General features: G+C 44.8%; 1 protein-coding gene and 1 pseudogene across 1 annotated transcript; both read left to right on the top strand.

The window, feature by feature from the left end:
- Positions 1-3,645: 3,645 nt before the first annotated feature.
- LOC111529390 lies at positions 3,646-4,378 on the top strand (annotated as a pseudogene).
- Positions 4,379-6,927: 2,549 nt separating this feature from the next.
- On the top strand, positions 6,928-9,005 carry LOC111529402. Its single transcript, XM_023196296.1, has one exon. The coding sequence runs from the start codon at positions 7,628-7,630 to the stop codon at positions 7,991-7,993; it is 366 nt and encodes a 121-aa protein (XP_023052064.1). The 5' UTR covers positions 6,928-7,627; the 3' UTR covers positions 7,994-9,005.
- The last annotated feature ends 1,658 nt before the right edge of the window (positions 9,006-10,663 follow it).

Raw genomic sequence — 10,663 nt, 5'->3', positions numbered from 1 at the left:
ATTACATTACATTACATTACATTACATTACATTACATTACATTACATAGTCTAGCTAACTGACATGGCCCAGCAGACTGCCCAGGGCATGAACTACTTCCATGACAGGAATATTGTCCAAGGAGATCTCAAGTCTAATAACACTTTTTGACACAAAGGGTTCCCAGTAAAGATGAGTGACTCCTGTCTGACCACAGTGAAGTCTCAATGAAGCAGGGCCCAGCCCTTGGAGCAGTCTTCAGGGTCTGTTTGATGGATCGCAGCTGAGGTGATTTTTATGCAGAACCTGAACCCCTTCAGCTTCCAGTCAGACGTCTATGCCAGTGCGGTTGTGCTCTAAAAGCTCATGACTGGCTCACTGCCTTATAGCCACATTGGCAGCTATGACCAGGCTATCTTTATGGTGGGCTGTGACTCTTTGTCCCTGGACCTCAGAAAAATCTCCAGCAACTGCCCCAAGCCATGCGGGACCTGCTGTCTGAATGCCTCAAGTTCTAGTAAAAGGAGTGGCTCCAGACTCTGGCCACAATTTTTCTGCTGCGAGGGTCACTCCCCAAGATTGAGGGAAATACCTCCAAACCTTACCTTCCTTCCTGCCTACTCAGCACAGGATGTCTTGAGCCTTAGGCTTCACTCCCAGCCACTAGGGAGCCAATCTTAGCCCACCATGCCAAGGAGCCTTGCCCACCAACTATCACTGTTTTATCTCTGTCCTGAAGTTGCAGCAGGATCTCATATTCCCCACCTGTTAGATGAGGGGGTCCCTATGTGCTTTCCCAGTTCTTCTGAAACTGAAAAACCCTTAAGGATTGAGCCCCTGCCCCTCTCCATCATTTTGTTTCTTGGCTTAGGAGATACCTCTAAATTTGGGGAACTCCTTCATCTCATATGGCTAAATTTTCTAGCAGAGATTTCACTCAGAATCTCTCTGGAATTTATGCCTGATGTGACTTCCACTGGACTTTGGGGTTCTCGGCACATCATGTATTTTGGGAGTTTCCTTTTTGTCCTCTCCTGCATTCAAGGACTACGCTCTTACTTCACCAAAATACAGAGAATTTTGCTGAAAAGTAATAAAGTGTTTCAAATAAAACCTTCCCAACCTTTGCCTCTGGGGAAAACATACTTTTTATTAAATTATTTATGTATGTATTTGACCTCTGCTCTAAAAAGAGACACTACTCACTTCACACAAGGCTGTCAGTTATTTAAAAACATCCTTGAAAAGATTGTCCCAACAGAAGCTTATATAAGACATAAAACAAATTAACCAACAGGTCTATAAAAATTGTCTCCCAACACAGTATAACATGCCCTTAAAAATACAGAAATATTAGTACAACCATTATAAAAAACACTGTGAAGCTTTTTCAAATAATTAAAATAGAGTTGCCATCTTATCCACCAATTTCACTTCCAGATATATAACCAAAGAAAATAAAATTAGTCTCTAGAAGAGACATCAGCATTTCTATATTCATTGCAGAATTATTTACAATGACTGAGACATGCAAACAATCTATGTATCCATTAATAGATGAATGGATAAAGAAATTATGGAACATTTATATAAAGGAATATTATTCAGCCATAAAAAAGAGAATTCTGCCATTTGCAAGAATATGAATGAACCTAGAGGACATTAGCTTAAGTGAAATAAGCTAGACACAGAATGACAAATACTGTTTGATTTCATGCATATATGAAGCCAAAAATGTCAAAGTCATAGAAACAAAGAGTACACAGTGGTTCCTAGGGGGTGGTGGATGGAAGAAATGAAGACATATTGATCAAAAGTACAAACTTTTAGATATAAAATAAACAAGTTCTGGTGATTTAATGTACAGCATGGATGTCCATGAATGCTGTCTTAGGCTATCCCTATTTCTGTAACAAAATATTTTAGAATAGGTAATTCATACAGAGTCTAAACTTAGTTCTCACAGTTATGGAGGCTGAGAAGTCCAAGACCAGGGCACCAGCAGGTACATGTAATAGTACCTGCTAATTACATTAATTTGATAATTACACTATATATATATATGTACATATTAATTGGAGCATCACATTTTAACCCTATGTTCTTTTTATGAAAATATTACTCCTGTACAACTTTATTCTCTCTTTCCCTCCTAGTTTGGGTACTAATGTTTAACTCTAAATATGTTACAAATACAACAATATGGTTTTATAGTTATCTGCTTGTATAATTTTATTTGTTTTAAATAAGTTGAAATAAGAAAAAAGAGCACTTGTATATTTACAGGTTTGTTTTGTTAAACTTATTATTCATTGTATTATTTTAATCTTTCAGTTTTACTAATTTTTTTAAAAAATCTTTGTGGATCCAAGTTATTACATGGAAAAATTTTCTTAGCCCAATATATCTTTTCTTGAACCCACCTTCTCTGTGCTGTTATTGGCAAATAAATTAAATTTCTTTATATTATAGCACTGAAGATTCAATTACAAACAATATTACAAAGTTGCTTTTGACAATCAGATAATATGAGAAAAATGTTTCTTATATGGCCTTAAATATTTGTTACATTTACTAGTCCTCTTTGTCTTTTTTGGGCATTGAAATTTTCTGGGATTAGGCCGGGCACGGTAGCTCATGCCTGTAATCCCAACACTTTGAGAGGCTGAGGTAGGTGGATCACCTGAGATCAGGAGTTCAAGACCAGCCTGACCAACATGGTGAAACCTCATCTCTCCTAAAAATACAAAATTAGCTGGGCATAGTAGCGCATGCTTATAATCCCAGCTACTCGGAAGGCTGAGGCAGGAGAATCGCTTGAATCCAGGAGGCGGAGTTTGCAGTGAGCCGAGATCGTACCATTGCACTCCATCCTGGGCAATGAGTAAAACTCCACCTCAAAAAAAATAAAAAAGTATCTGGGATTACTTGTATTCAGCCTGAAAACTTACTTTTATTCTTTCTCAAATGATCTGTCTGCATCAAGAAATTGCCTCAGTTTTTATTTATCTGAAAGTCTTTATTTTTATTTATTTTTAATTGATAGTTTTCCTGAGGATAAAATTTTTAGTGGACAGTTTTTTGTCTTTGAGCATTGAAATACATATATTCTTAGAAGTTGAAAAGCTTTTAAGAAGAAACAAAATTCAAGACCTGAGAATGTTCAGCGATTTGAGAAATTCAGAAAGGAAGGACATGCTTTCTGAGGAGTGAACCACAGGTACTATATGAGTATCGATAATGTGCACCCTACACGGGTGTGACTGTGGATGTGTGGATGTTGGAGATATGTACAATTTATTTGTTGTAAAATAAAATGCTCACGTACATTTTAAATAATTTATATGAGATAGTTGGGGTTAATCAAGATAAACGGGTAAAATTAAAATGATAATGTTGGTAATAATTTTGACCATGCAATAAATACTACTGATGATAGGATATCTACTGCTTTTTTCAGATATATAAAATATGATTTCTCTTCACCATTAAGATGACCATGTTCCATGTATGATACTATTAAAAATTGCCCTTATTTTCCAAGCTGGTATTAGACTCACAGCCAACACCTTCCTCCTTTTCTTCTGTATCTTCACACTCCCTCTGGACTGCAGGCCTAAGCCCACTGACCTCATCACCTGTCACCTGGCCCTTGTCCACTTAGTGATGCTCCTCACTGTGAGCTTCTTGGCATCTCCAGACCTGTATGTGTCACTGTATTCTCAGAATGACTTCAAGTATAAGGTATTCTTCTACATGCATAGAGGGACGAGGACTCTCCATCTGCACCACCTGCCTCCGGAGTGTGCTCCAGGCTGTCACCATTAGCCCCAGCACCTCCTGGTCGGCAAGAATTAAACAGAAATTCACACGTTGCATCTTTCACTTCTTTGGGTTCTCAGTTTGTTTCTCAGTAGTAACCTGCCCTCCTCCACTGTGGCCTCTTCTAATGTGACCAATAGCAATGTGCTGAGTATCAGTAAATATTCTTCACTTTCTTACATAAGCTACATCATCAGGAGTCTGTTTTTCATGCTGCCACTACTTACAGATGTCTTCTTTGTAGCAATCATGTTTCTCTCAAGTGCATACATGGAAATTCTTTTGTCCAGGCATCAGAGACAACCCCAGTACCTTCCCAGCACCAACCTCTCTGCAAAATCCTCCCCAGAGAAAAGGACCACACAAACCATTCTGATGCTGGTGAGTTGCTTTGTGGTCATGTACTGGATGGGCCTCATAATCTCATCACCTTCAACCCTATTATGGGCTTATGACTCAGCCATCGTGGATATCCTGATGCTTGTGGGCAATTTCTATTAGCCCTTTTGTGCTAATTAGTTCTGATAAAAGAATAATCGAAATCTTGCATAATGTGTGATATAAATATCATAGATGATTAATAAATAATGAAAATGATTATCTGAAAAACAGATTTTGACATCAAATTTTTCAAGAAGCAGGCAATTTTTAAACTTTTTAAATTTAAAATATATTATGTTATTATACTTTTATTTCATCTAAATATTTTTGAAACCTATGCTGCCAAGAACTTGGTGGTTTCTTTAGTTCAAAGTCCACCATAATAGTTCCCTGTGTCCACAAGTTTCTTCTATTTAATTTTGATTCCCTAAATTTTATGTAAGACAACTTTTCTATCTTCTTGAAGTGTACACTTAAGATGCTCCTGTTGGTAGATAAAATTTCTCTTTGTGTATGTGTGTGTGTATGTGTGTGTTTTATTTTTGAAGGTTATTTAGTTTACCCTTCCTTATTTATTAAAAATATGCTAGCTATGTATTCAATTATAGGTTGAACAATAATTTTTCAGCACTCTTAATATTTTCTTCTCAGTTTTCTGGCTCTGCATGGGCTGTGGAGATTTTACTCTCACTTGTGTAGATTCTCTCTCTCATGGTTTTTAATTTTCTTCATTCTCTTTGGTGTTATGCAGTTTGACTTATCATGTTGGCTATCTTTTTTTATTGCTCTCTCATTTTTTTTTTCTTGGAGATGGAGTCTCGCTCTGTTACCCAGGCTGGAGTGTAATGGTGCAATCTTGGCTCACTGCAACCTACACCTCCTGGGTTCAAGCGATTCTCCTCCCTCCGCCTCCAGAATAGCTGGGATCACAGGTGCCCACCACCATGCGCAGCTAATTTTTCCATATTTTTAGTAGAGATGAGGTTTCACCATGTTGCCAGGCTGGTCTCGAACTCCTAACCTCAAATGATCCACCCACCTTGGCCTCCCAAAGTGCTGAGATTATGGTGGTGAGCCACTGCACATGGCCTCTTCATTGCTCTCTTTTAGGCACAGTGTCTCTTTTAGGCACTTGTCTGGTTTTTAATTTTAAAAATTTGTAACTAATTATTTATTAGTATGATTTATTATTTGTATGGATTCAAGTGAAATAATTGTGCTTTATTCTTTGTCATTCTATTCTTCATATGTGTATAATTATATTCATATTGCTATTATTTTGTTTCTCTTTATTGGTTATATTCATTCTGCTCAAAATTCCAGTTCATTAATCCAGTTTACTAATTCTCTCATCATCAACTTAGTTTAATTTTATAATTAACTCACATATTGTATGTTAAATTTCTTTATGTTTAAATTATTCAATTTCTATTTGACTCTTTTCCAAATTTACTTGCTCAGTTTACTTTTCTGCTCTTTCAAAAATTATTTTGATACCTTTCCCCATTTGTTTTTACTTAAACATTTAAAATATTTAAATTTAATATTTTATATTAATATTTATAAATGTAAATATATTTATAATACTTTTTACATTTAAATTTTTTTTTTTTTTTTCTTTTTGAGACGGAGTCTCGCTCTGTCGCCCAGGCTGGAGTGCAGTGGCCGGATCTCAGCTCACTGCAAGCTCCGCCTCCCGGGTTTACGCCATTCTCCTGCCTCAGCCTCCCGAGTAGCTGGGACTACAGGCGCCGGCCACCTCGCCCGGCTAGTTTTTTGTATTTTTTTTTAGTAAAGACGGGGTTTCACCGTGTTAGCCAGGATGGTCTCGATCTCCTGACCTCGTGATCCACCCGTCTCAGCCTCCCAAAGTGCTGGGATTACAGGCTTGAGCCACCGTGCCAGGCGCATTTAAAATATTATAAATATATTTCCAGTATGCAAAGTTTATGTGATATCAAATTTCTTCCAACCCAGCCGGCACAGTGGCTCACGCCTGTATTCTCAGTACTTTGGGAGGCAGAGGCAGGTGGATCACTTGAGGCCAGGAGTTGCAGACCAGCCTGGCCAACATGGTGAAACACTGTCTCTACTAAAAATACAAAAATTAGCCGGGCATGGTGGGGCGTGCCTGTAATCCCAGCTACTTGGAAGCCTGGGGAAGGAGAATCATTTGAACCAGGGAGGCGGAGGTTCCAGTGAGCCAAGATCAGGCCACTGCACTCCAGCCTGGACAACAGAGCAAGACTGTCTCAAAAAAAAAAAAAAAAAAAATCTTCTAACTCTTTTTCCTCATGCCTTATTTTCTTCTGTGCTTCATTCTTTTTATTTACTTTTTATTTTTTGCAACAGGATCCGGTTTATTCTGCCTTGGCAGGGTGATCCTGAGAGTGGTGGGTGTCACCTTCTCCTGGGGGTACGGAGGGCCAGCGGGCCAGTTAAGCCAATGGTGGGAGAAGCCCTGGTGGGGGGCAGGATTTGGGGGTCAGGAGAGTAACCCCAAGAATGCGGTGAAACCAGGCCGAGGGCCAGAGGCAACTGTGGTAGGCCAGGGCAGGGTGGAAGGCAGTGGACTGGGACTGAGCCAGGGCAACAAGGCCAAGGACCCAGGCCACACGGGCACCCGCGGGGTGGGGGTGGGGGTGCAGGGCGCCGCGTCACATGACACGGAACGTGAATCACAGGCCCAGGGCTCACAGTAAGCATACAGACAAGTGGGCACAGACTCACAGGCCAGACGGACAACCAGCCATGGCCGGGCCGGACGTGTGGACACAGGGCCAGTGTCACATACAGACCACGGGGAGACATGGCACTAGGGGACACACAGACTTGATGCCACAATGTGGGCAGGGCACAGAGCTTGAGGGACTGGGCAGCTGCCGCTTGGTATTTCTGAACTGGAATCCTGTGAGACAAGGGTGGTGGCCGCTCTGGAGGTCCCTGGGGAGGTCCCTCACGGCCCCTCTGGGCTTAGTCCGTCTTCCACACTGTTAAGCAGCTTTCCCACCTCATGGCAGAGGATAAACACTGTGGTCACATCCAGGCAGACCCGGCCCAGGCAGGGGACAGTGCCGTCGTAGAAGGCCTTGAGCCCCTCCTTCCTCAGGATCTGCAGCGGCAGTCCAGTGTGTTCAGCATTTGCGCTTCTCCAGGCCCCGCATCTGGGTCTTGATTCCGTGCATGGGAGCGTTTCCCAAGACACTGGCTGCGCCCACAGTGGCTCCGAAGGCCCCAGCGACCAGCCAGTTCATGAGCTTGCCGGGGTTGTCCCCTCGGTACCAGCTGTGCAGGGGGATCAGGAGAAGAGGCGCATGGCCTGGTTCCAGCCCTGCTTCAGCGCGGGGGCCATGAGGCCCCGGTGAGTTTCCCTTGTTTCCGCAAAATCTCCCTAACCCGGTGGGACACTCCTCTGCACTGGAGGTCTGGGGGGGTCTGGCCGTGGATGATCTTCACCTTGATGGTGTCCATACGACCACCACGGCCTCCGCCACGCCGGCGCCCCAGCTGCACCGCAGCCTGCGCTGCTGGAAAGCCGTCCCTGGGCTTCCCGCCTCTGGCTGCTGAGGAACTGGGACATTCGGAACCCAAAGCCGCCTTGGGGATGGAGCAGCAGAGCAGGGAGCCGAGGCCGCGGTGCCTGCCCGGGACGCCGTGGCCGCGACAGTGTGCACGCGGGATCCATGCGCGGTGCCCGGTGTCTGCCAGCGCTCGTCCGGCTGCAGCTACATCCTCCCGCGCTCCATGGAGAAGGGACGCCGATTTCGATGTGGCGGGCCTGGCCGCCTGCCCAAGGTCGCCTTACTCGTAGCTTCCGCCGGGCCTTCCTGGACGGGGCTGGGCCATGGCGGGCGGGAGGCGGGCGCCCAGCGTGGTCTGAGGTCCCAGCCTCCTGAATTCCGCACTGATTCAGCCTCCTGAATTCCTTAATTTGGTTTTAACACAAATAAAGATCTCTCTAAAGATAAAAAGGGATGCGTTGGCTTCTAATTTTTGTTAAAAGCAATAGCATGTGTTGTATAAGATAGTGCATTGGGGTAAATGGGTTATTATTTTTATTTTTTTCATCAGCCCACTGACATTGAAAGGGGATAAATAGTTTTTAGGTTATCTGTGAGCAATTTTCCCTCAGATAGGCCTTAGTGTAGGGGTTTGTGGTCATGTAGCTGAGAGGGTAGGCAGGGATTAAAAGTCGTTATGGCAGTAATAACCTTCTGAAAACCAGGAAATTCAAACCCTTCTCATGGTAGTTTGCTAATATCTCCTGGGTTTGCTGTGCCTTCCCTTTGTGCCTCTTCCCACACATGGTTTCTTGCACTTGGCCCAGCTATAGTCCACTGTTCTTTTGACTCCATGCTTCTTAGCTTGGTGGCAGTGGTGAAGGAGTGAGGAGATCTCTAATGTCCTGAGGAAGCCTCAGACTTAGCACTGTCAGCTAGGGTGTGGGGTTACTGACATTTGAAGAGTTTCCTGCCACTCCTGTAGATGCAATGCCAGGACAAGAGCACATTCCTGTCCCTCCTTGTCCATGGTAGGGGAGAGATGCTCCTCCATGTTCTTAACTCCCAGTTGAAGTTGGCCTGCAACAGTGCTCTGCCAATTAATAATTTATTTTCTTTATGGGAGATGCATCTGTGCAGAAATGTGGGTGTTGGCCTTGTTTCTCCACCCTCAGTTTCGGGAGTTTTTCCCCAGTGCCTTGTGGCTCAGGTTTGGATGCACTTTCTCTGCAGATTAGGCCTTGTGTCATATAGGGGAGGAGGGAGGAGCGTGTCTCCAGAGTTGTAGCAGTGGATGGGATAGTGGTCCCTCCCTATCAGCACTGTGGGGGAAGCATTCTCAGGATTCTATCCTGCTTCCCTGACAGGCCTTGTAGGTTTCCTAGAAAAATTATACACAATGTTGTAAACTCTATGTCTGTAGACTCCAACGTTTTACATTCTCCTCACCCACCCACACACAGCCACCATGAACTAGTTCAAAATTTCTGGCTTAATTTTATCAGTTTTCATGGTTTTCAGGGTGCACATAAAAACCTGGGTGAGTGCACCTCCCACCCTCTGCTTACCTCCCACTTATAAGTGAGAAATAATGGTATTTGATTTTCCATTCCTGAGTTATTTCACTTAGAATAATGGCCTCCAGCTTCATTGAGGTTGCTGCAAAAGACTATTTCATTCCTGATGTACTGACCTTGGGTTTACTGGACACATCTCAGAGACAGGGCAGAGGATGAGGGCAAGACCCTCTAAGGCACTCCCCCACACCCTACCACTCCTGCTCTGGAAGGACCCCTGAAGGGCACTGGAGGGGTTCAGTTATCAGTGCAAGCCAACATCCACACCTGCGAGTATCAACAGCCCCAGAGAGCAGCAGGGGCCCCTCACTTCTGAGAATCCCTCCAAGGATGTCAAGACTTAACCCAGGGAGTAGACAGAATCAGTCTCTCAGATCCAGAGAGGATTCAGGGAAAGGGCACAGGAGAGGCCCCAGCTTAGAGCCAGAACACAGTTCAGTTCGGTGTGGGAACTCAGGGCATGGAGTGGATGGCCCTGCACCGCTGAAGAGACCAGTGTGTGGGGGCGTCTCACCCATTGTGGAGTCAGGCTCTTATATTAGGTGGCGAAAGGCCGAGGTGAGATTTACGGCCTTTCCCAACTGAGTTCTGGAGCAGGGCTTGAGCCCAGGCCAAATATCCCTGGGGAAAGGGCGTGAAGCAGGAAGCCCTGAGCCAAGATGAACACTGGGGTGCTGCCCTGACAGCACCCATGCCCCAGTCTGCACAAACTCCTTGCTCTGAAATTAACAGCCTGCAGAGATGTCCTCAGTATCAGAACAAGTGGGCCACACAAAGTCCTTGAGGACCCCAGGAACCCAGGTCCATGCGGTGCAGCCCTGCAAGGGCCAGATGGGCTGGGTGGAGAAGCTGACCAAGTCTTCCTTCCTTCCAGCCAAATCTGGAAGAAAGGCCCCTTGCCTGAGCTGTGTTCCTGGTACCCAGGCCTCTGTGGGCATCCCTCGGCACAAAGACCCTCTCCAAGGGGGATGGGCCAGCCCTTCCAGGACCACTGGCCCAGCTCGAGAAACCCATGGGTCACCCCCACCGTCACCTGACTGGGCTGTCCCTGAGGCTAAGGCCCAGCAGCATGAAGGGACTTCCATAGAAACCAGGGCAGTAGGCTGCTCTCTGGCGGCCCTGGGGGCGCAGGGTCTGGCCAGCATGTCCCTGGCTCAGGACACATGCCTGGAAATTAGGATTTTCTCCTCTGTTCATCTCCTGAGTCAACCAATAATTACCCTCCCTCATGTCTCAAAATTCACATCCATGTAAAAGGCGCTGGTGGGGGTGACATTTCCAGGAAGCCACAGCCCATGTCACCCCCCTGCAAAACGGCAGAGTTCTCCCAAAAGCGGGTGAACTGGCGCTCTGGCTGGAGGACGTGGAGGGCAGCAGCACAATGGACAGCGTCTGGGACCTCAG

This window comes from Piliocolobus tephrosceles, chromosome 8 (genome assembly GCF_002776525.5).
Source record: "Piliocolobus tephrosceles isolate RC106 chromosome 8, ASM277652v3, whole genome shotgun sequence".
Classification (NCBI taxonomy): Eukaryota; Metazoa; Chordata; class Mammalia; order Primates; family Cercopithecidae; genus Piliocolobus; species Piliocolobus tephrosceles.
This window is presented reverse-complemented; position numbering and strand designations above follow the sequence as displayed.

Excerpts from the sequence above, each read along its gene's own strand:
- LOC111529402 (XM_023196296.1), top strand. The coding sequence starts at position 7,628 with ATGATCTTCACCTTGATGGTGTCCATACGACCACCACGGCCTCCGCCA.